General features: G+C 51.3%; 10 protein-coding genes across 10 annotated transcripts; 7 read left to right on the forward strand and 3 right to left on the reverse strand.

Annotated features, from left to right (window-relative positions):
* Positions 1-1,354: 1,354 nt before the first annotated feature.
* Positions 1,355-3,589, forward strand: HO173_004840 (uncharacterized protein; the record flags this gene model as incomplete). Its single annotated transcript, XM_037306758.1, has 1 exon — positions 1,355-3,589. The coding sequence occupies one exon, from the start codon at positions 1,355-1,357 to the stop codon at positions 3,587-3,589; it is 2,235 nt and encodes a 744-aa protein (XP_037166293.1).
* A 411-nt stretch (positions 3,590-4,000) lies between these two features.
* HO173_004841 (uncharacterized protein) lies at positions 4,001-5,095 on the forward strand (the record flags this gene model as incomplete). Its single annotated transcript, XM_037306759.1, has 4 exons — positions 4,001-4,249; positions 4,307-4,516; positions 4,574-4,937; positions 4,986-5,095. 4 exons carry the CDS (start codon positions 4,001-4,003, stop codon positions 5,093-5,095), a joined length of 933 nt encoding a protein of 310 aa, XP_037166294.1.
* A 128-nt stretch (positions 5,096-5,223) lies between these two features.
* Positions 5,224-6,260, forward strand: HO173_004842 (uncharacterized protein; the record flags this gene model as incomplete). Its single annotated transcript, XM_037306760.1, has 3 exons — positions 5,224-5,574; positions 5,633-5,918; positions 6,049-6,260. 3 exons carry the CDS (start codon positions 5,224-5,226, stop codon positions 6,258-6,260), a joined length of 849 nt encoding a protein of 282 aa, XP_037166295.1.
* Positions 6,261-6,901: 641 nt separating this feature from the next.
* HO173_004843 (uncharacterized protein) lies at positions 6,902-8,458 on the forward strand (the record flags this gene model as incomplete). Its single annotated transcript, XM_037306761.1, has 2 exons — positions 6,902-7,138; positions 7,193-8,458. 2 exons carry the CDS (start codon positions 6,902-6,904, stop codon positions 8,456-8,458), a joined length of 1,503 nt encoding a protein of 500 aa, XP_037166296.1.
* Positions 8,459-9,065: 607 nt separating this feature from the next.
* On the forward strand, positions 9,066-11,191 carry HO173_004844 (uncharacterized protein; the record flags this gene model as incomplete). Its single annotated transcript, XM_037306762.1, has 3 exons — positions 9,066-9,609; positions 9,687-10,459; positions 10,514-11,191. 3 exons carry the CDS (start codon positions 9,066-9,068, stop codon positions 11,189-11,191), a joined length of 1,995 nt encoding a protein of 664 aa, XP_037166297.1.
* Positions 11,192-11,682: 491 nt separating this feature from the next.
* Positions 11,683-14,053, reverse strand: HO173_004845 (uncharacterized protein; the record flags this gene model as incomplete). The annotated part of the gene is made up of 2 exons (XM_037306763.1): positions 11,683-13,457; positions 13,507-14,053. The coding sequence occupies 2 exons, from the start codon at positions 14,051-14,053 to the stop codon at positions 11,683-11,685; spliced, it is 2,322 nt and encodes a 773-aa protein (XP_037166298.1).
* A 1,283-nt stretch (positions 14,054-15,336) lies between these two features.
* On the reverse strand, positions 15,337-16,422 carry HO173_004846 (uncharacterized protein; the record flags this gene model as incomplete). The annotated part of the gene is made up of 1 exon (XM_037306764.1): positions 15,337-16,422. The coding sequence occupies one exon, from the start codon at positions 16,420-16,422 to the stop codon at positions 15,337-15,339; it is 1,086 nt and encodes a 361-aa protein (XP_037166299.1).
* Positions 16,423-18,860: 2,438 nt separating this feature from the next.
* Positions 18,861-20,439, reverse strand: HO173_004847 (uncharacterized protein; the record flags this gene model as incomplete). Its single annotated transcript, XM_037306765.1, has 3 exons — positions 18,861-19,969; positions 20,019-20,317; positions 20,372-20,439. The coding sequence occupies 3 exons, from the start codon at positions 20,437-20,439 to the stop codon at positions 18,861-18,863; spliced, it is 1,476 nt and encodes a 491-aa protein (XP_037166300.1).
* Positions 20,440-20,870: 431 nt separating this feature from the next.
* On the forward strand, positions 20,871-21,987 carry HO173_004848 (uncharacterized protein; the record flags this gene model as incomplete). Its single annotated transcript, XM_037306766.1, has 3 exons — positions 20,871-21,217; positions 21,278-21,791; positions 21,850-21,987. The coding sequence occupies 3 exons, from the start codon at positions 20,871-20,873 to the stop codon at positions 21,985-21,987; spliced, it is 999 nt and encodes a 332-aa protein (XP_037166301.1).
* A 788-nt stretch (positions 21,988-22,775) lies between these two features.
* Positions 22,776-23,384, forward strand: HO173_004849 (uncharacterized protein; the record flags this gene model as incomplete). The annotated part of the gene is made up of 1 exon (XM_037306767.1): positions 22,776-23,384. One exon carries the CDS (start codon positions 22,776-22,778, stop codon positions 23,382-23,384), a length of 609 nt encoding a protein of 202 aa, XP_037166302.1.
* Positions 23,385-24,034: the final 650 nt, after the last annotated feature.

The following is a 24,034-nucleotide window of genomic DNA, read 5'->3' on the forward strand; positions in this document are numbered from 1 at the left end:
TCGAACCGAGAAAAGCAAGCCATCGGCCGTGTCAGGGTCTTACCTACATAACGATTAGCGCTGTGCGCTGGCATTCGTACCAAAAAGTGGATCTGGGAAGTGTGCGCCATCATGACCTGTTTTCTCCAAAACTCTGGAGATCAAACACTTCATTGTGGCCAATTGAATGGTCCGAGAAGCTCGCAGCAACTCGTGCTTCTCCGGCGCAAACACCGCCAAGAGTATGCAGCTCGATTTTTCCGGCTGCGCTGAGCTTCCGAGACCTTCGAGCTTCCGAGATTGAGTGAGCCATTGCGGTCACTGAAGGCCTCTATTGTTGCTTCAAACACTCGGAGGTGGTTGTCTGAGATTCTATTGACTTTTCACATAGCATCGCCCTGTCTCCGAACGTCAGGAGGCGCTGGTGGGGTGGTGGTCGACAAGGGTATGAGCAGCTTACCGTACATTCAAGACTCTTCGGGAAGATACAAAACAAACGAAGCCCTGGAGTTCTTCCTCTTGTCTATGCGAAACAATCTCCCACGGGCGACTGCAGCTTCAGTCCGGGTCAGTGGTAGGCTTCCCCATGATTTGGATTACCTCGAGCGTTGCGCTCGCTTGTCTCCCAGCCCCCCCAGCCATCTCAACAACACGCCCAAATCTCCGTCGCCCTTCATTATCTTCGATCTACTAACCAACTGCAGTGTTCGCACCATCAGACCATTGTCTCTAAATTCCTAGACATCTCGTGCGATCCTATTGTGCGCATGCTGCCGAAGTTCGTCCCTACCAGCAAAAATTAAGCTCTTCAAGATAAATACACAACTTGTCTTCGAATTCTGTTGCACCTACACCTCGATTGGCTGCACTGCCTCGACCGAATCTACTCACGACTGACGAGGCCTACGAAATTCACGAATCCACCAACCCATCATCGCAACGCCAGCAGCGTCAGCAACCACTGTCTCAACAACCTCAATCACGGCCCTCGAGCTCATCAGGAAGCGCTCATACTCTCAGAAGAACTCCACGATTTGAGACGCGCAGTCGGACCCCGATCGTCGGCGGGCGAGAAGATCAAAGTTCAACAGCACGATTTGCTAAACCTACAGCACCACTGTACTCCCGTGATAGGCCCTACAGCCAAAGCCTCGGGGGCTCGAATACTCCTGCTTCTTCCACACAAAGCCTTCTCTCTTCTTACTGGCCCAAGAGAACCACCCGAGTCTCGAAACATACAGCGAACGCCATACGCTACGCCCTCGAAGCCGTCCGCGCAGATCCCGAAGGTTCGCACCCCTTGATCGAGGGTGACAAACGCCCACGGTGGATATCTAAACCGTTCACACCTGACAACGTTGAGTTGAACGCTTCAATGTCCGATTCGGCTCCTGGGGTGAGCAATGGGCGCTCACAGAATGGTGGCTCTCGCGCTGCTGTACCCGTGCCTTTTGCCGGTGGTGATCGTGTTCGTACACCGACGGACATCATGAGAGAGCGTAGAGATCGAGAAGCCAGGAAGAAAGCTGAGAGTGACCGACGGCAAAAAGAACAAGACGAGGAGGAACAGCGACGAATCCAAACGGAGCAACAGTTGGAACAAGATAGAGTGGCTGCCGCTGCTGGCGTTGCCCAAAGTGGTGAGGGGACAAACTATCGGAGATCAGGAGGAGCAGTCAGGAGATCTACCGTTGAACCCACACCACAAGATACAAGCGAGAGAAGGTCGGGAGACCGAGGAAGCGGTGGCAGTACCAGGGCAAACATACCTTCAACAACCCAGCCCGCAGTCTATGCGCCTAGTAACGGTCGCGCCGAAAAGCCATCCGCAATTGTCCCAGACGATGGCGCAGGCGTGAGTAGTGTTCCCCAGCCTAGGACAAGACCTCGTGGAGCAACACTCTCGACGGGACAGCCAAGACCTGTTGAAGCCAAACCCAGACAAACGCCTCGTGCCGTCTCTGCGGCAGCTGCAGTGGCCAGTGGTCAGAAAGAATACAAGAACGCATCGATTAATGCGACTGCAGGGACTTCCCAGCTACGATTGGACCGTGGAACAGTGCCACCTGGCCAGTCCCAACCTGCACAGGATTCGACTAGCGGCTCTCAGCAACGGAGCACCACGTCCTCATTTCCTCACGCCTTCGAAAGATGGGAAACGTTATCTTCGCACTGGGAAGGTCTGACTTCCTTCTGGATTCATCGACTAGAACAAAACAAAGATGATCTAGATCGAGAGCCTTTAAATCAACAAATGGCGCGTCAAGTGACTGACCTATCTGCTGCTGGAGCTAATCTATTCCACGCCGTCGTCGAACTACAGCGACTTCGAGCTTCTTCGGAGCGCAAATTTCAGCGGTGGTTCTTTGAGACCAGGGCCGAGCAAGAACGTTTTCGAGAAAATCAAAGCAAATTCGAGCAGCGGATACAAGAAGAGCGTTCCGCTGCCACCAACGCCCATGCTGATCTTTCGAGGATACAGAAGGAAAGAGATGCAGCCATATCCCAGAGAAAGACTGCAGAGATTCTTGTCAGAGAAAAGAATCGTGAACTATCGATCGCCAAGGAAGAAGCCCGGCGAGCATGGGAGGAGCTTGGCCGTAGAGAGCAAGAAGAGCGAGATCGCACCCTGTCACTGAAGAAAGGGCAGGCCACTTCGGTAGGTGGCGTTCACGTAGTGCCAATGGTGCAGGGAGGGAGCAGTAATAGGCCACCTACGAGAGAGGGTCCTGTCGCTGGTTCTATTCCGTCGCGATCGGCACAGGTTGAAAGTCCAACGGATGATGAGCCGGGCTATACGACCTATGATCCAGCCAGATCCGAGACAGACACTGACCCGTTCACCGAGGGCGGCCGTGTCAACCTTCCCCAGGGTGTCCGTCCTGAGGCTGATCGTCCATTACAAGCAAACGCGACGTCCCAGCCTTTCCAACAGACCTCGAACACGTCAGCTGCTGCTGTTCAAGCAGCCCGAACAGCAACATCGTCAGGCCCACAACAGCCTAACTCTCAGACAAGAACAATGCCTGCTTCGTCTGCGCCAAGTGGCGGTACCTATCTCAATTACAGGCCTGAAGGATCTGCTCCCGTCACGACACAGGCTGGGAGCTCGTCTTTCTATCAACACGAGGGAACCTCGCTCCATGGTCCCGACTTCACTTCTCTCCAAGACCAGCCCCGTGTCAGTGAAGGCGATGAACGTTCTTACGTCCCATCTGTGGGTGATACGCTTAGTGAAGAGGACTATGATCTTGATGAGAACGGTGAAATACAACGAGACTCTCACGGTCGTCCAATCCACGCGCGTCGTGGCCCCGGCTCCGAAGACAGCGATGAATACGATGTCCAGGAGCAGCTCGATCGTGAGCGCATGTACGGTCGAAGCTATGGCTCTGGGATTGCTGGCGTTGAATATGGTTCTGGTCCCCCTGCCGCTCCAGGCCGCCAAGAATCGAGTGCGCCAGATTATTCCGGAAGTGGGTTCGGCGCAGGATGGGAGGCTCTGCCGCGACATCATCATCCTACGCGACTCAGCGATGTTCTAGAGGAGGACGAGAGAAGCCGTGCAACACCAAGCAGGGCTAGCCAAAACAGCAGAGGCATGCGCTGATGGACTATGTCGTTTTGGCTGCTTCTCTACCTGCATACACTAATGTTCGAAGGGCGTTGAGTGGTCGCATTGGTAGCACCTAAGCGGAGGCGCTACTTCAGGTGATCATCTTGAGCGATTTTATGCGTTCACTTCTTGAGAAATACGTTTGACGGCATGTCACAAGGGTTGAATATACCTTTGTCTGTACAAAAAATGTAGTGCATCATAAGCCAGCTAGAATAAACAAGACTTTCCCCTTCAGCCTTGTACACAACCATACGGAGTACTCATGAGTCTGTTTCTCAGACGAGGTTTAAACTCGTAATGATGTATGTAAGTCATGGTATGCTCGATATGAAAAGAAACCCGCGCTAGCCTGAATGGGATGTCATCTCTAAATTGTCTCCAAAAACCCGTAAATCTTCGACAATGCAGGTCTCTACAATGTCCTCCCTGTGCCCAAGGGCATTTCATCTCTCAAACTCGACTGTAATAGACACTGCTCGCCATACAACATCCTCTGTTGCCCGCTGCCTTCGAGAGCCTGGTCCGTGGCCACCAATCCCAAGTCCCGGTAATAAACAATCTTTCAGATTACGATCTCGTCCATTTAGCACCGCTCCACGCCGCGCTGCAATCAAAACCATCCAGCAAGCTAAAGCTCGTGCACGATCCGGCGTAAGCCTTACCAAATGCCCATTGGCAGGCCCCAGATGCTGATTCAATCTACAACAGCCCTTCTCCGCCTGGGGAGCTGTCGCCTTCCTTGCTGCCGGCGTCGCAATAACTTTTTATTTCAGAAATGAAAAGGCACGATTGGAACGGCAAAGGGTGGCTGAAGCTGCAAAAGGGGTAGGGAGACCGAAAGTTGGGGGAAAATTTGCATTACTGGATCAGGAGGGAAAGACATTCACAGATGAGGATATGAAGGGGGGTTATAGTTTGGTGAGTGTCTCTAACCGCCTCTACGGGAGGACTCGTCTGATCGATGTTTATCTTTAGGTCTACTTCGGCTTCTCCCACTGCCCAGATATTTGCCCTGAAGAGCTTGACAAAATGGCCAACATGATCGATCTGGTTGCCTCTACCACGCAAAACCGCATCGGGGCCAACTCCTTCGTCGATCCATCGTCACGCAAAGCTCCTCTTCTACCGCTCTTTATTACTTGTGACCCGGCCCGAGACACGCCTGCTGTTTTGAAGCATTATCTGGCGGAATTCCATCCAGGTCTTGTAGGCTTGACGGGGACATGGGAACAAGTCAAGGATGTGTGTAAGAAATATAGGGTGTATTTCAGTACGCCAGAGGGTGTGAAACCGGGGATGGATTACTTGGTAGATCATAGTATATATTTCTATTTAATGGGTAAGACCGGTTTCTCACATGATCGTTGTGTAGCTAATGGAAGGACAGACCCAGAAGGCGATTTCGTTGAAGCTATAGGTCGACAGCATAGCGCGGAGCGCGCTGCTAAGATCATTGTTGAGCATATGAAGGATTGGAAAGGAGGTGTAAAGCGATAGCATGAAAACTAAAGCGTTAGGATTCTCGAAAGTTGTGAAAGTCCCGTTGAATCTCATCTCACAATACTCTTTGCCCACAACACTTGTTCATTCCGTGTGCTACAACCCCGAGGCTCAGACACATATCCATGGTCAACAAACAAGATTCTGATGAACCGCACGATATCATCATGCCACCGAAGAAGGCACAGTGGGGTTTGACCAGTTCAACCGTAAAAGCAGAGGACATCAACCCGCAGTCTTGTGCTGGTTTCAGGCGCAAATGGACACCAACGGAGTTTTGCAACCTGCCATTGTCCGAGCGAACAGCCATTCTTTCGAGATTGCTTACCAGCTCCGATTCGCTTTTCATCGTAGAAGTGGACGGCGGATACAATTTTGCCACGGAATACAACCCCATTCACGGGGCAATGCCCTTGCTCTATGACATCTGCACCAACAAGCAGATCGCTCGAGAGGCCTGTGAAGTGTTCTATCAGGTAGATACAGTCCCATCAGATGTGTCAATGGACGGGACTCTTACTTCCTCTTTCTCAGAACAATACGTTCATTCTGTCCTCTCGTTGGCTTCCTCACATGGTCCTAGATCAGACAAACACGTGGATAATGCGTGAGACAATCCAACCACACCTCCTGTTCCGCAGCGTCCACATCCTTCTCGATCACTACGAACCTCAAACGCCGAATAAAACCCCACTCGAACTTGCCAGCCTCCTGTCTTGCACGAAGTTGGACCGCCTCGACATTGAGATTTGTACCCCAGAAATCCTCGCAAATGACCCTGAAGGTATAAAGAAACGATCAGTCAAGGAGGCAATGGCCGGTACGTTCTATCTTCCCCATTCATGTCCCATGGGCCGCCAGACATGTCTCAAGAGTTGTCTGCTCCTAAGACATGTCTCGCGACTCAGAATTCCTCGCGAAATAGTAATGCTGACACCGAAATTATCAAGTCGGAGTTGTGATTCGCCAATTGATGGAGAAGTTCGGAGTGGCATTGAAAGTGTGGATTGGAGGCCCAGGTTTCGCTACCCAGGAAAAGGAAGACATTACCTGGATGTGGGACAGGCCGAGTGGGGAGTTGGCCAGGGTCGTGTTAAATGGAAGGGGGACTGAGAGTCAAATGATCATGCATTTGATGTGGACGATCTGGTCGAAGAGATGAGAAGGATGGTAGCGGCGAGGATGGTGATTATGGGGGAAGTGATGTCTCAATATGATGGTTGCAAAGGCTTGATAGAGACGAAATTTGATAGTATCGAGGGCAGAGAACCAAGCGTCAACTGCATCTACTAAGGTAGGATACACGCCTCAAGAAGCCTGAGAAAAAAGGATTGAAAGTCATCCTACGATATACTATGATATGATACTGGCCTCTCGATTATCACAAAGGAGGCCAAACTTCCAAGATATGTTGACAATAATGTAAGTAGTGGTGTAGCAGTTTCCAAAAAGGCTTAGCCTGTTTGTGCTCTGATATCATCCCGCTGCCGGTCTGACCACCTCGACCACCAGCCGCCAGCCACCAGAGCGGGCATCAATCCTTCCAACAATGCAATCTTCGCCTTCATTGGACACTGTGAGGACGTAAGCTGCGGGGTCCCCGACCGCCTTTGTAGAGCGGGCGGACTGATAGTTTCCCTCACTACCTTCCCTATCAGTAGTTGCTGCCTTGCGGCTCTCTGATATGTATCTAGGAAAGGGTCTGTTCCTTGAGCGTTCATACCCATCATAAGCTTACGAGTCTCTGAATACCAAGCTGTATTCTTGCTTTGACGCTACTTTCATCTGTCCTTTCGAAGCATCATGGGCCGCCAAGCTATTTTCCTCTCAGACGAGAAGCCTGAGGACGTTGAAGGTTACCCAGATTACTCGAAGAATGACGATAAGCTGAGACCCTCTGCAAAGTACTTTTCCGTAGGATCTGAGACCGAAGCATCCGCGTCTCCAATCAGAGTGTTTGTGAAATGGGCTCTTATATGCACTCTCATTGTTCTGGCAATGACCTTTACCTTGGAGCTTTTTGAACCCCAAAGCAGCAAGGCACGTCGTTCTCTTAGAAAGACTGTGTATGTGGATCACTAACAGACGATGCAGAGTCCTGCATTCCAGCATAGCTATTATGGCGAAATACCCAAGACTTGTCCGGGCACCAAACATAGGAAGACCTTGAGCTTCGACTTCAACAAGCCGACCGAATTGGCGTTCGCGCAGGAATCTCACGATCCCAAACGCCATGGCCCTGACTTCGGTTTCGTACGTACAGTCGGCAAAGTAGAAGTCCTCAAACAGGATTCACTCTCGAATGTCAGAATCGCTCTTGATATCAGGAGCTCCGATCCTCAGCTTACGAGCTCCGAGTCGTTGAGCGTTGTAAAGTCAGGCTCGGCTCTGACGGTCAAGACCCCAAGGAGGACGCCGAGAGAGTCATCGTCAGCCGGTGGAGCTGAATTGCCATGCATCTACGTAGCTGCAACTGTATCGATACCTCCAGGGACGACTCTTGAGAATCTTGGAATCAAGACCGAGACCCTGTCAGTTACATTTTTTCCCGGGCTAGACTACGCCATCACAAATCGTACCGAGATCAATGCACACTCCGCTTCCTTGTCACTTGCAACAGACGAACCTCCATCTATCGTTATCAATTCCCGAGAGACAAGGATACATCTGAACTCCGGCTCAGTCACTGGTTCATACCCTCTCTATGACACCTTGGACATCTCGACCACATCAGGCTCCATCGATATTGACGTCGAACCCAAAGATGCCGAGGAAGGCAATGTTCAACCTGCTGTTCTTCGCCTCTCCTCCCAGAGTGGCTCCATCCGCGCCTTGACATCCACAGTTTCGGTACCCGCTCGAGACTACCAAATGACAGTCAAATCGCTCAGCGGTAGTATCGACGCTACACTTCTGCACGGATCACGAACCTCATTGCGGTCAAACAACGGACGCATCAACGCAGATCTATATCCCTACGGCCACAATGACTCCCGTACAGATATCAACACGCATTCCCAAAGCGGCAGTACCGATATCACTGTCCACTCATCCCTCTCCCATCCAATCGATCCGATTAGGAAGCTCTACTCTGAACATCATGGCTTGTCGGGCAGTTTGAATCTATGGTATCCAGCACAGTGGCAAGGGACGGTTAAGGGCAGTACTTTGAGTGGGGGTATCGATCTAGATTGGGATGGACTAAAAGTGGTTAAGGATGAGAAGAGGGGCTGGGTTAAGAGGACGATCGAGGCTGTCAGAGGAGAAGGGGAGAGTCAATTGATTTTCTCTGGCAGATCGGGGAGGGTGAACTTGGGTGGAGATAGTGGCGGAGGTGTATTTGCTGGGAGGAAGGTTTGAGGTGGTCTATGGAAAAGGCCCGCCTCAGCAGGTATTGGGGAGGATGAGACTCGGATACAAGCCAGGAGCTCTTCTATGAGAAAGGATGATGACGGCATGATAAGACAAGGGTGATGACTGGAGATGCTGGAGCATCTGTCTTGGGTGAATAAAGGGGGTGATTTTGATCATTTTGTAAGAAGCAGCCGTCGGAGTCATGTGTCTTCCATCAACACCTTTTGGCCATCTCCAATAGAAATCAAGCAAATATTGAATGAATCCATTCGAGATGAGATTGGCTACCGCATAAACAAAGTGACATTTTGGAAGCTTCTGGAAGCGGAGAAGCGAGCCTTGTCCACGTATGAGGCCAAGCAAGCTCAGAGCTCCAACCATCTTGATCCTTGAATTTCATTCTTTTTTTCCCCCAACTGTTTTAGGCAATAGTTGAAGAAATCTACCAAAGCACAATTGGCCCCCACCATCTTGATCTTTGGTGCTGTACCCTAGAGAAGTTGTACTACTGTCTGGTGCTGTTGTAGATTGAGCTTAACTGCAGGGATCGCCTGGGCACGAAAACCTTCCCTCCACTACCTTACTTTGCACCTACCCGGCGCCATTAACACTTATGGGCCTTTTCACTAAATCCTCACCCAAGAAGAAGACCGAGCCTGACACCAAGGAAAATAAGACGTCATCTTCCTCTTCTTCACCACGACCACGACCACGACCACGAAAGTCTCCCTCAAAATCTCCAGCAAAGTCCTCGGCACCATCACCCACAAAGTCTATCCGGGGCCAGGAGCAACCATACCGAAAAGGTTCCTGGTCACGAAGCACACACCGCACACAATATTCCGCCGACACACATCCTTTGAATCTGCCGCCTGACGAGCGGGAGCGCCGTCGCTCGGCAATGTCTTCAGATGGCGAGCAGGATGAGGACAGGTACCAAATGGATGTCGATTCCGAGACCTCGGGAACATATCAGCATACCAACGGACTGTCGGATCACGACCAAATGAATGGCGATGGCAGTCCTATTCCTCCACCACACAAGACACCGTCACCGCCGCCAAAGCCAGCATACGATCCTGAGGCGTGCAAGGCTACAGGAAATAAGTATTTCAAAGCGAAGGACTACACAAGGGCTGTCCAAGAGTACACGAAAGGTGAAGACCGCCGCCCGGTTCTTAGGATCCACCTCGCTTCATGTATGGGGTTGGCTAATACCTATTGCACCCTCTAGCCCTCGCTGTTGAACCTCGATCGGTCACTTACCTCTCCAACCGAGCCGCTGCTTACATGTCCGCAAACCGATTCGAGGAAGCACTAGAAGACTCAAAGACCGCCGATGAAGTAGAAACACGGAATCCAAAAGTCCTTCACCGATTAGCCCGAATATACACCAGCCTTGGTCGGCCATCGGAAGCCATCGATGTTCTCGACCGTATAGCCTCCTTCCAAACAGTAACACAACAGGACCGGTCACCAGCACAGTCGATGCAGACCGACATAAAGCGAGCAGAAGATGCTGTACGAGAAGGAACTACTGGCTCTATGGCAATACACGCACTGAATCAAGCTGAGCGAGGATTGGGAGTTGGTGTCGCGAAGCCAAGAAAATGGCAATTGCTGCGAGGAGAAGCTTATCTGAAGATGGGCAACCCCAATGCACTGGGTGAGGCGCAAAATGTGGCAATGTCATTACTACGCAAGAACAACCAGGATCCAGAGGCTTTGGTATTGAGGGGAAGAGCTCTGTACAGTCAAGGGGAGAACGAGAAGGCTTTGCAACATTTCCGACAAGCCCTGAGCTGCGATCCTGACTTCAAGGATGGCGTGAAGTACCTCCGAATGGTGCAGAAGCTGGATCGGATGAAGGAAGAGGGCAATACAGCTTTCAAGGGAGGCAGATTCAAGCAAGCTGTCGGTCTGTACAGCCAGGCTCTGGAGATCGACCCGAACAACAAGGGCACAAACTCTAAGATTCTGCAAAACAGAGCCATGGCAACGATAAAGGTATTTTCTATACCTTCTCTTTCATATAGCTACAACGTCTAATACCCATTACAGCTCAAAAACTACAAATCCGCCATCTCAGACTGCACCCGCGCCCTCACTCTCGACCCCTCCTACACCAAAGCCCGCAAAACCAAAGCTCGCGCCCTCGGCGAATCCGGCGACTGGCAAACCGCCGTCAACGAATACAAAGCCATTGCTGAATCTTACCCTGAGGAGCCTGGTATTGCAAAGGAAATCCGCAACGCAGAGCTCGAGCTCAAGAAAGCGAAACGCAAGGACTACTATAAGATCCTTGGAGTGGAGAAGGATGCCACTGACAATGAGATCAAGAAGGCGTATAGAAAGTTGGCGATTGTGCATCACCCCGATAAAAACCCCGACGATGAGAGTGCAGCGGAGAGATTCAAGGATATCGGAGAAGCGTACGAGACATTGAGTGATCCTGAAAAACGCGGGCGATATGACAGTGGTGAAGACCTCATCGACCCTAGCGAGATGTTTGCACAACAGGGTGGTGGCTTCCCGATGCAAGGGGGCCCAGGTATGAATATCAGTCCGGAGATGCTGTTCAATATGATGGGTGGTGCAGGAGGTGGTGGCGGTGGGTTTTCGTTCCAAACTGGGGGCATGGGAGGAGGCAGTCCGTTTGGGGCGGCTGGCGGTGGAGGTGGGAGGTCGAGGCAGAGGGGTGGCTTTTCCGGGGGGATGCCGGGTGGCTTTGGATTCTGAGACTGAGGGAGCCGAAGTGTGTGAGCAGAGAGAAGGAAGATGATCGAGTGTCCGCCGTACATTCTGTTTGGAAAGGGGAACCGATTCACTGTCTAGAGGGGGCGGCATTCAATCGGAACCACAGCATGCCGAATCAGGCATACAGGAGGGGCATCTCCGAACTACGAATCGATATCATACGCTTTATCATAGAAGGGGTTGAGATCACAGATCTTTCTTACGCAAGGAACAACACGTTGTACAATGCTCTGTCCCTCTACGCCAATAACAGTGCCCACAAGTCTTCTATTCAACGAGATGACGAGCATCAGATCCGTTCCGGTTTCTCAATAGGGGTCGTGGGCCTTCCGAAACAGAATTGAGAAATCTAGTATGTGATCTTCGACTGGGTTTTGTCAAGGAGTGGAAGCTTGCACACGGTATTCAACAAGAGATACATATTAGCTTCCATCATGTACACAAAGCACCAATGCTAACTGAACAAGATCCACTCAACTCGTCGTCTCCCCATCCACCAGCTTCTCCCCTGCTAGGACCGTCGCCTCCTTGCCCTTCACCCCCGAACCTTTCTCCCTCCTCAGACTCCCGCTCCTACTCCTCCCTCCTTCCTCCGTCTCCTTCTTGGCCTCCTTCAGAAGTTCTTTCCCCTCGTCCATCTTCCCCAGTCGCAGCACTAGTCCTGTATTCTCCCTCTGCAGCGCCCCGACCTGTTCCCTCAGTATATCTCTCTCCTTACTCACGACCTCGAGCGCCTGCTTCATCTCATCTTTCTCCCTGGTTAGTCGCCTTTTCTCGTCCTTGTCCTCCTCCTTTCTTTTTCGCTCTTCCGCTTTGGTTGCCTCCTTTTGGCGCTTCGCTTCCAGCTTTGCGACTTCCTTCTTGTACTTTTCTTCTTGCTTCGCAACCTCCTTTGCGTGTTTTTCTTCGGCTCTTTTGATTCGTTCTTCCTCTTTTGAGGTGAGATCCTCTTTGTCTTTCAGCTCCTTCTCTCGAGCTTTCGCAAGGGTTTCATCTAGTTTCTTTTTGCGCTCGTTGAGCTTCGCGAGTTCCTTTTCGTGCGGTGACATTGCGGCAATGTCTTTGGAGTTGGATGATTTGGTCTGCGAAGTGGCTGACTTGGCAGATAGCGTGTCGTCGAAGTGGTCTTCTGCGCTCGCAAACGACGCAACGCTGGAGGCGGAGCTGACGGTGCGGCTGAGGGTAGCACTTATGCCATTAGGAATACCTGTTACCTCATCGATAGATTGCATAGACTGCGTATGCTGATGACTGGGAAGGCGGTCGATGACAGCTTGAGGGGCATAGCTCTCAAGGCCGGCATATGCAGCATTGGCCACTGTAGCTACCAGTCCTCCTTGCTGGGCCGGATCAGCGGGTGCTGTTGCCATCTCAACGCTCGTCCGCTGAGGGACTGCTTTCGAAGGCGCTTCGGCCCCATCAGCCTCGCCGTCCAAGCCAGCCAAATGACCATTGGTGTCGTAGGCTTCTAGCCCCTCGCGCGTCTTGCTCTGGACATGCTCCAAGTCGCCGTTTTCCAAGGCTTCCACTTCGTCCTGTGGATGTTCTTTTTTACATGCCCAATCGAGGAATTTGCTCGCATCAGCGACAATGCTTCCGGGCGTCCCTCGCTCGACCATGAATCGCGGCACGCTCCCTCCCGGGTCACTCCTCGTAATCATGATCCATTCTACCGGGTTCAACTCAGCGTCGTCATGGGCGTCAGGATCATCCATCGCTTCTCCCTTCGCACTAGCCCCCCTGGAGCCGGCGAAGGAAATTGTCTTGCCTCTTTTCCGACCCTCCTTAGCCACCTCGTCTGCTGCAGCTGGCGTTAGCTCACCGTCTCCGTCCAACAACTCTTCCCCGGACTCCTTAAGTTTGCGCTCCGCATTGCGTAGAAGGAGCTCTTTCTCAAGAGGCGGAGAATGTTCTCGTGGTCGAGTGACTTCGAGCAGATCTGTAGTAGACAATGCCTTCTTTGACTTTCTAGGTATCTCGCGTATGAACTCGACTGATTCGTACTGCCCTCTTATGAAACCGTCCCTTGGTGGGCAATCCGGATGTCTGCACGGCTTGGAGATGACCATGAAGTGCCTAGGGGTATCGGTATATCGTTGAGTTCTTGATTTAGCGCCATCAGATGCCGAAGAAGAAGGTCGCGAAGCTAAAGACTGGGTTTCGCTTAAAGCAGAAGAGGACGTGAGGAGCAATGTGACGAAATCCCGCGGTGTCGTAGGTCCTGGAAATTGTGCAGATAAATGGTACACTGCCATCTTGTCAACAACAATCCCATCCCACAAGAACCAAAGACTTACCCTCAATTGTCCCTACCCCCTCAATGCGCCTCCGCTCCACCCTTCTCTCCCCACCAATTCCCCGTATGTTACCTTCCCCAGGCCCTCCTTGCACCTCCAACGTCTCCGGAAACTCTCTCTGCAAACCCAGCTTCCACTTCTTAAAGCCCAGCCCCTCATGTACGCTCCTCCTGGCAAACCACGCCCCGTTCCCGTCCTTGCCACCCAGCTTGTAGACCGCCATACCCAGCGGATTGTCCTTGGCATTTAATTTGATCGGCTTGCCCCATTCTTTCTGTAAGCTGATATGTGAGGGATCGAGCGGTTCTGAGCGAGCGGAGGAAGAAGAGATCTCGGAGACATTTGAGGCTATGGATGCGCTGGTGGAGGAGCGGGGTCTGGTGGAGACGAGTGGATCATTTGGAGGTGGGAGGGGGACCGAGTCGATTATTGTTTGGGCTTCAGTGAAGGCATTTTGTAGGTAGGATATGGTTTCTGATTCCGCTGCTGGAACGGAGGAGAATGGAGTCGGACTGAGGGACTGGAGAGCGCTGTGAAGGGCGGCCATGGTGGGGAAAGTATGCTGGATTGAAAGAAGGATGAATCTCTAAAATATCTGAGCAAATGGGAAAGAAGAATTTTCTTTTTTCGATGCAGCTTATGGTAAGCGTAATGATCTTAGTAAGACGGCAAGCAGAAGCGATGTATCCTCGAGTTGCAGGTAAATGGCTGGAGGAGTATGGTAGGATCAAGTGAAGGGAGTGAATAGGTACCTAGGAACATGTTGGCTATTTACAGAGCATCAAAAAGTCATTGAATCGTGGCAATGTGGTATATATATCATGCTCGTTTGTCAAGGTGGGCAGCTTTTTAACAGGAGTTTCGGAATTCGGGTCAATTCTTCCCTTTCGCGCTTCAACACAAGTCCGACTTGGCATACCTGTCATCTCTGTTGAGTGAGTGAGTGAGTGAGCGAGAATTTATATCAAGTGTCATGAACGAGCAAGGGTAGTCTCGGTAAGAATGTCTGTATTTCACATTTTTATTACATTTATATGTAAAGAGCGCAGCTCATGTCCAGCACCCGGTTCCTCCCAATCAATGGTCGGCTTCCCAGAACCCAGTTCCAAGCGTAGGAGATGACCCTACAATCCACGTTGCTGCCAGCTTCCACAGTCCCGAGTTTGGGTACGACCACAAAGAAGACCACAGACCCTCCCTCGAGTTCCGCCACAGGCTTCCCTCGATGCGCTATCCACCGAGACTCGGTCCGATATCCGCCGGCAACAACGCAGCCACCCCGGCATACCAGTATGCTCCCCTCTCCTATTAGGTATTGTCGTCGTCTGCCTACCAGCCAGCTAGCACACAGTGCCAGAGTAGACAAGACGCCAGGTAATGCGAACCGACTCTCAGGATCTTACCACCTTTGAGCTGGGCGCTCCCTGTGAGACGACATGATGAAAGAAAAAGACAGAAAAGGCCGGACATTTGTCTACTCATTCCGTTGCCGTGAGGCCGCCGATCTTGTATAAATGCAGGATTTTGAACCTCCCAAAGAGTCGATCGAGAGAAGTGAAGGGGGTGGTCCGGACCAGCCGATGCCAATGCAGGGAAACCAAGAAGAACAGCAACGCTCGCTAGAATGACGCAGCAAACAACACAAAAGCAAAGAAGTGGGTATTCGGCTCTAGTCCATGTCGATGATTCTGATGATGACGCCTGTAAGCTTGTGGCGCGGGTTCGTCTCGTGGACTCGTGAAAGAAGTCTGATCCGCTCAAAGTCCTGTTGAGGCCCAAGCTGTAGCCGCTAATGCTGTGAAGAGATGCCCAATGTATCCAACGTGACTTTCACATGGCATATGGTATCGGCGCGAAGCTCTGGTAGTTGTCCCATCCAAAGCCACCGAAGCCACCCCAGCTCATACTCGTGCCACACTGTTGTGATTGCATAAGCGTGCTAGGTAAAGGTAGCTCCTGAGACATTGGCGCCGACGAAACCGGAAGGCTGTAGTACTGTGGTGGACTTGGGCTTTCCGCAGTGTATGGATCGCTGCTGTATGACGTCGTCGGCGAATTCATAGCTGGGACATCACCAAAGTACAGGTTGGGATCCAGGTCCATGCTTGTCCAAGTGCCCGTCCCGTACCCAGAATCCGCTGATGTGTACACAGTACTTGACGAAGCGTACTTCCACGACTCTGGTGCAGCAGAGTAATGCGAGGGCAAACTTGGCTGCCACCAGTCCTCGGCACCTGTTGAGCTTGGAAGGACTGGAGTTGGACGGACGGTTTCGACGGGTCGCGGCGGTGGTGGTAGAAGTGGGAGGAACATGCCCATGATCGCGGTCTTGACCTCTTCACTCCTTCCGCAAAGCAACTCGCCAGCACCATCCTCTTCCAATCCTTCTAGGGCCATGGCACTCGTACGGTAGACATACTTGTTGGCGGCTTGAACGAAGTCCTCTTGCAATTTCTTGAGCTGGACCTCCTTCTCCGACCAGTTGTAAGTATGGTCTGAAGTGTCTTTGGAGTGAACCTCCTTGTGGAACTCTACCAACGACTCTATCGTCTCTGGCGTGAGCTTGAAAGCGACTTCGTTCTGTGAGACCATGTCGACATGGACGATATAAGCTTCGATGGAGACCATCCTGTAATTGAAGACGGCTTCTATCAAAGGATTATCGTCATGCACGAGTTCTGAGTCTGGTGCCTTTGGAAGCAGGAGCGAGCAGAGAGTCCATATCGCCGAAGGGGATGAGAGAGTCTCAGTGAGGCATCGAAAGTGCTGTGGTACACTGTTGAGCGGCCTCTTGATCTTATTTATCCTCTTGAGAGTAGCGGTCAACCATGGATCTACCTTGGTGTTGAGTACTATATTAGGAGCGGAACGGGTTGCGAAAGCAGCAGCGGAGGCGGGTAGTAGTTGAGCAGGCATTGTGTTGTGAAGGGTTATGTTGATGATATGCGACAGGATGTAGAGCGGTGGGATTTGTGGGAAGTATGAAGGAAATGGTCACAAGAAAAAGAATAAATTAAGTGGCGGTCCCAAGACGAGGGAAATAATGTGCACGCCTGAGGTAAAGAGGTAGAAGAAATATGGAAGGAAGAAAAAAGAGTCGGTGGTGGATGTGGTGGCACCGAAGGAGAATGAGGAGTAAGGGCACGATATTCTGCGGGGGTCGCATCATATTATAACGAACGGAATGATTTGACTGGGCAAGCGCAGTCGGTTTCCCGCAAGACCAGAGCGATTTAGCATCATGCAAGTTCCAGTTGGGATTCAGCAGTGTTATGCAGCTTGTTATGGAAGTAAACCCAAAACACGCATACAGTTGCGTGAGATGCGCGCTGATTCTTGCACTTGTGCCATCCTCGGCAAAAAGGCCGCGCCAGGCTGGACCTCCACAGCCCCCAAGGCTTGCCGTCAGGGTGGATCCGTCATGCAACTAGAAACCAAAGACTTTTTTCCATGCTAAGAATGTAAGTTGCTAAGAAAATAACAGTACGGTAACTTGAGAATTCTTTTTGCTTCCGCTGGGAATTCGAAGCAAGCAGCCTTGCAGTGGTTCGCGAGTATGAAAATTGTATAAAAGATCATGACCATCATCAAATCGCTGTGAAGGCGAGGGCGGTAACCCGGAAAAAGAAAGTCACACGTACTCGTACATAGACTTTCGCCAAACCATTTGAATTGAAATAGAACACATCAGTCATCCTCGAGTCTTCCACACCCTGCGGCGGCGGTAGGTACCTAAGAGTAGCAGCGAGTGCGGGCGACACCGTGGTACCTAGGTGGCGGCGTGCAGAAGTGTGTTATGTAGATTCAGAGCTATTGATGCATCTGCGTTACTGCTTGCCTCGGTACGAAACAAATGAAAGAATGCCTCCTGATCACCCGGGGGGGTCATGGCGGCGGCAGCAGCATGTTGCCCCTTGGTGCGGGGGGGACTGCCGCGTTGGACAATATCAATCTCCTTTCAGCTCCACGTATAGAGTACGAACGGCCTTTTTGCTTCTTTGAGAAGGGCGAGCAGCAATCAAAGCAACGATGGCAGCATTCCGCGAGATCACGAGCCACGCGAGGAAACGGGGTACTGGTAGTTGGAGAGGGAGATGCCTGGAGGACCAGTCGATGGCCTGGTGCGCGATAGATGCGTGATAGCTGAAAGGTTCATGTGATGGTGTGGGTGTGCTTTGGCCGCTTCTTGGACGAGATTCGTTGAGTGGGAGTGAACTTGCGGTAGGAACATGAGCTTGATGTTGAAAACCCCTGCAGCGTGGTGTGATTGGCCGCGTGGCCTCGGACTAACTTTCTGTGCAGTCAGTGTTATTCACTCATTCTACTACCTACTCTACAAAACAATAGATCTAATCAATAACGATACCCTCGAATCTCACACTCACCACTCTCACAGATGGCGACCGTTTCCAAGGCTCATGACGACTTCCGGGATGCTGCCATGTGGCTGATCAGTGGTGGCTGTGCGCTGGGAAGATCGTTCACTAGCGCCGGTTCTAATTGTAGATTTTCGGAGGTCGCGAAAGCGCAGTGCAGACCGTGCAGTCGTACTGGTGCAGATGCGGACGAAACGATATCCTGGTTGAAGCGCCGGGACTCACCAAGTTCAGTCATGAGACAGAAACATTAATAATCGGCACCGGAAGGACCGCCACCTTTGCAACAGCGTATCGATGATAATTATCCTACATTTTTCAATATCGAATCTATGTGTCGATCTTCACAAACCCACACTAGGTATCGATAACCGCCGGGCTTTTGCCACGCGATATCAGTATCGCATTTTGTCATTCAAAGACACGACCCTGATAGCGGTGGGGGGAAATCGAGGGTTCCCGCTTCTCCGCGCTTAGCTACGGCGAAGCAATCAGTCAACCAGACTTCTTTTTTCTTCAACCTTCATAAAGTAGGTGCTCGCGAGCGCCGAGAAGTGCCTTCCGTCAATCTGAAACGGCTGAGAACGTTTCAGATATCCGGTGATGCAAATGCTTCTTGGAGTCATAGTTGCATAATGCACTAAGGAATGCCCGCGGTTCTTCAATTCACGTGTACGTCGAGCTTAGAGCGTGTTCGAAAACGCGTATGGCGTGTTCGTGTCGATGAAAATCACGAGTCTGGCACCAACAGCACGAGGACAGCGATGGAAACTCGAAGGAGCTTGAGATTGACAGAGGAATGATCTAGGAGGACGTGAAGTCCGCGAAAGTTGAGTAGAGGGGTTAACTGTCTGTTTCTAGAAACTAGCCCGAGATCTCAGTCCGTGCTCCCTCTACCGCGCCATGTCGTTCTGCCCGCAATTTTCATATATTCGTTTGGTCTGAGACCAGATGAGCTCAACGTTTTCCTTTTCTAATTCAATAAATATAAGGAATGAGCCTCCAGGGGACCTTCTCCCTATATACCTCCCAATCCTTTCCGTACTTCCTCATGCACTTCTCTTCGTCCCTCATCTCGCGATGTACAAGGAGAATAGCAAAATACACAACATAGAAGTATGTGATGGCCATGCCCCAACCTCTTGCCTCGCCTTGTACGACTGGAGAGCGCGTTGGTGTACCTCCGAATATGGACCCATCAGCTGGATGATCACTCAATGAAGAGCTCTGCTGCACCATATACCCAGCAATCCCCGTTGGCAAGCAGTATGACCATGCCATGATCCAATCGCCGAGATAGTTAATGTGTCTTGTTATACCCCACCAGCCAGAGATTAGGAGCTTGCTTCCAGATTTTGTCTCTATGTATTTCAGGTGTGCGACCTTGGGATCCTTAGGATTGGTCCGGAATCGGTTCTTCTCGTTGTTTGCGCCACGGAAAATATAGTAACCAAAGCCTTGGACTGCGAATAAACCAGCGAGACCTGCGTATCCGAGATGGACAGGAAACACTGCGAGGTAGCGCGCTTGCAACGAATAGATGAATGGTAGCCACGCAAGATCTCCAAAGGCCAGCATAAAGCCGAAGCCGTCAGTGGTTATGTCCATAGTTGTCAAGATGGCCGGTTCCATGTATAGGGCGTCGAAGACGTATAATGCCTGGAAAAATGTGATGAAGATGATGCTGTCACTGACATAGCCATAGACTTTGTACTGGTGCGCACAGAAAGCCAGATTGAGTAACACCCAACCCAACATGCCCGGTCGAAGCTCGCAGAAAGCTTTGATGTCGATAGTGCCGAACACAGGTAGAGTCACACGAGGGTTGAGTTCGCGGCCGATGAACCAGTCGTAGACGAGATTCCCAGAGTGTCCACCAGGTGCCAGTTCTCTCTGTTCTTTGTTGCCTGCTTTCACCGAGAAGCTTCGGGCGTACACGAAACATGCGAGCGAGAAGGCGACGCCCAGGTTCACAGTGATGAGTTGCGTGTAGTTGTCCCAAATGAAAGTCCACAAAGGGAAGTCTGGTCCTTGTACGAAGGTCCCCAAAGCAGCAGCGCCAATCACAGTCACAGCAGAGCTGAACGCTGTTGCAAAATTAGCGAGGTCCTGCACAGCCAGACTGGCTTCATCTACCATTGAATTTGTACTTTAGCCTTCCACCAGATGAAAGCTCCACACCCTCGGTCAGTACACCAGGAAGAGCAGCCTGGAGCACCAGGCTCAAGAAGTAGTAGCCTAATACCCATACTGTGACCTTGGTGCTGATCAATCCTTGGAAGCCCGGCCAACCAGTTTCTTCCTTCAACTTGGCTACCGTGAGGCTCCAAGGGTGTAGAGCAGAGGGTACAGGACAGCCGGAGATGTCATTGCAGAGGAACGTTGCTAGGTAGCAGACAAGTGGTAGCCCGAGAGATGTCGCAAATGCCCCGAGACTGAGTATCCATTAGTTTTGTTAAAGACTTCCGCTGCTTTCGCGGAAAGCTTACGGTCCGCCAAACTCATAGCCATGAGAGGGTTCCGATGGAAGCACCGATTTCCGCTCACTCTTTGACATTGCTGCAGGAAATTTGAGCTTTTTCCAATTTCAGGTATTTGTCAAATTGAAGGGTACAGTGGTTTTCTACCTTGAAAAGGTGAAAGAATCAGTCAAGCTAGGATGTAAACAGCTTCAGGTTATAACCTCACCCGAAGTTGCAAGTTGCAATATCCCTATGATAGGACGTTCTAGTACGGAGTAGCTCATTTTGCATTAAATTTGTGCGCAAATCATACAGGGCTGACATGCTATCTAGTTTATGCAGGGTTTATGAATCCCTGTCACCCTCGGTCCTGAAAGAACCAGATCAGCAACTGCCTGAATACGATTCTACGGTTATACTCGACGACATCCTTCCAAAGAAACCGATGCAACTATAGTACAAGAAACTGAATAAAGTGCGTGTTACGATCCTGACCTGACTGACGTATTCTTCGCTCGAGGTCGCAATGCGCCCCAAGCTCCCCGCCGCCCTCCTCCCACTCCTCCTCAGCTCTACAACCCTCGCAGCAGACCTGAAAGAGACGAAACCATGTACCGTCTACAACCCCTCCAATGGGAATACCTACGACCTCAACACTATCACAGTCCAACCCTTGATAGATCACAAGAAAGCGCACAAAGATGACCGGATAGAAAGCTGGCATGCCCGAGGTTACGACTATGATACCAACTTCACCATGAATTTCTGCGCGCCAGTCATTGAGGCTATGGAGGATGTTGTAGGGGTAGAAGAGCCACTTTGGAAGAACGTTAGTGCGTTCTACACAGTTGGGAAGAAGACATATTCGATGGGGTATGTTCTCTAAGCAATCCCCGAGCAGTCTGGGACACTTCTAACAGATGCACCAAACAGGCAAGCATCGACAGAGCCATTTTTCCGTGGCCGCAAACTCGTCCTGAATTACACTGACGGCTCACCCTGCGAGTCAAACTCTGACCGCCTTCTCCCACGCAAGCTGAACGTCCCAGACGACGACGACGATGATGATGATGAAGATGATTGGGACGATGACCGCAAAGGTCACAAGGGCTCTAAAACCAAAGAACCAGTCCGACGGAAGTCAACGCTAATCTCGTTCACCTGCGATCGAGATTCGCTTGCGCCAAAAGTGCATCTCTCGTTCATAGGCTCCGACCCAGACGAGTGCACGTTCTTCTTTGAAGCGCGCTCAATGGCTGCTTGTGGAGGTGTCAGTGAAGCGCAACAAACGCTGGGCCCGGGTGGTGTATTCGGGGTTATTGCCTTAATTGCGGCGGCCGTTTATCTCCTAGGTGGTATCGCTTACCAGCGCACGGTCATGCATCAGAGGGGTTGGCGGCAGTTGCCCAATTACACTCTATGGGCTGGAATGTTTGGTTTCATTTCCGTGAGCCCAACCCAAGCAAGACGCTCCGTGTGAGTCTTGTCTCTGACACAATCGACAGGACATTTTCGTCATCCTAACCTCCTCCTGCGCACGCTTCATCCCCCGCCGCCGAGGCTACAACCAGCTGCCCACAAGCAGTCGTGGTCGAGACGCCGAAGCGAATGGCTTGATGGATCAGTACGACGATGACCTTTAAGATTTCCCTTCGTCTCATCAAGGTCCGGTTTTAAAGCTAGGGTCACGTTCATTGAAAGCGATGGCGCGAAAATATGATGGGTTGGAGACCAAGGTAGTTTTTTTTAGAGCATCGATCAGGGGCTACTGGGAGTTTTAGAGGCATCTCACATAGATAGGGATCCTAGCAGTCTGGATTATCGGTTTATAGAAACATTCCTTTGCCTCATGCTTAAAATCTTTCGCATCACTGAAATCTCTGGTTTCTTCCTCGGTTTTCAGTCGTCTGATATACTCCATGTCCTTCCCCTACTCCCGTGGCATCTCCAATACCCATCGACACACAATGCTCACACCTCCTAGACACCCTTCGCAGGACCACATGCTCCCTAGGCATCACCATTACCAACAGTGTAAAAGCAAATCGCTTCATTGACGACGTTTCATGTATGAGTTCTCGGCGCAGTCGCATACAAAGGTCAGTGACGAAGAACGCTGTTGGTCATCATCCGACACGGCTGCATTGGCCAACTGGAGTGCTCCGTCGAAATTGGGCCAACGCCGGAGAAGGGGATGAAAGAGATGGCACCGTGCGTCGGGATGAGGGCCCGAGTAACATGGACATTGTTTTCGTACATTCTCGTCATGTCATTCCGACGTGGTGGAAAAGTTGTCCTTCGTGTCGCGTCTTGTTGCCTGACCTCGACTCTTTAAACCCCCTTTCATGGTCATACTCCTCTGCCTTCCATGTCCAAGCATCTCAGAAGCTGCTGCTGCTGCTGCTGCTTCTTCTTCCAGACTTCAAGGACCATGTGCATCGTTTACTACGCCCAGCAACCCGTCTGTGACTGCGTCTACGTCTCCGGCACCGTCGTGCTCTGCTCCCTCTTCACCGGCCTTGCCGAGAACAGGAACAGGACCACTTTCAGCCCCAAGCTCCTCACGGGGCACTGCCAAGACTTGGATCTTTTCTTCAACGGTGTCGACTACATGAGCGTCGATATGAAGCATTATGACATAGTGCCGAATGGGCTCGATTGTCCCGAACTCGAAACTTGTGAGGCGACGGGGGAGACTGGGCGATGCCCGCTCTGCGATAGCCGAGGGGTGTTGAAGTTTCTCAAGGCGAAGGGGATTGAGTACACATCTGTCCGTGTCAAAGCCGCGCACGATCTGCGGGACAAAACAGCAGAGGGGGTGGCCGAGGGCGCGGGGGAGAAGGCAGCGGGCAAGTCTGTGGAAAGGTCTGTAGGCGAATCGGCGGACAGACCGGTAGGTAGCTCGAGGGAAAAGGGAGGAGTCGTGGACAAGGCAAATCGCGCACGGAAGATGGTGGAAAGGGGAAGAAAAGCGCTAGAGGGCAAGAGAGCAAGAACTGGTTTGGCTGATTCAACGTTAGCATCAATGGGGTGGGATTGACACAGGCTGAGAAACAGGAAACCAAGAAGCTTTGGTGACATCCAGATCTCGCTAGCATCCCAGGTGAAAATCTTACGGCAAGTGATAGATGTATGAAATAGAATTGAGGCATTATCCGCAACGAGTGGAGGCTTGACGCTGTAGAAAGAACGTCATCCTTCGTTTTGTTCCGAAGAACGTGAGAGTATACAGGTGAGGCGTAGAGTCGATTCGGGTATCGAGGCTTAGAACAAGAAGCATGTTCGCCTTTTTTCCGAATGGAGAAGATTCATTTCAGGAGCTGAGGGTTGATCCCGCCGCAGCTGCAAAATCTTCTGGCAGCTTGCCTGACGTTTCTCGAGTTATCTGACTTTCAATCGGCTTTTGGTTTCTGGAACCAGAGACGAGATAATGTTTGCCTAACTCGGAGCACGGTGGCGCAAGCAAAATCTTTCACAGCCTGCGTAAGTCATCGTTCACGCCAGAATTATTCTTTGGCAACGGCATCGGTGCCGTATAGCTTCGTGGAATGGAGCCGATAAAGCGCTGTGTCCACCCGTGAGGTCCCCATTGCCCAACGTTTGAACAGCAAATTCGCAAGCTGAACTCTAGGCATCACCATAATCGATAGCACAGTGGCTTCTTCTCGAACGAGAACAGTCTCTTTCACG

Source organism: Letharia columbiana (assembly GCF_014066305.1).
Source record: "Letharia columbiana isolate WasteWater2 chromosome Unknown Sc0000012_s1, whole genome shotgun sequence".
Classification (NCBI taxonomy): domain Eukaryota; kingdom Fungi; phylum Ascomycota; class Lecanoromycetes; order Lecanorales; family Parmeliaceae; genus Letharia; species Letharia columbiana.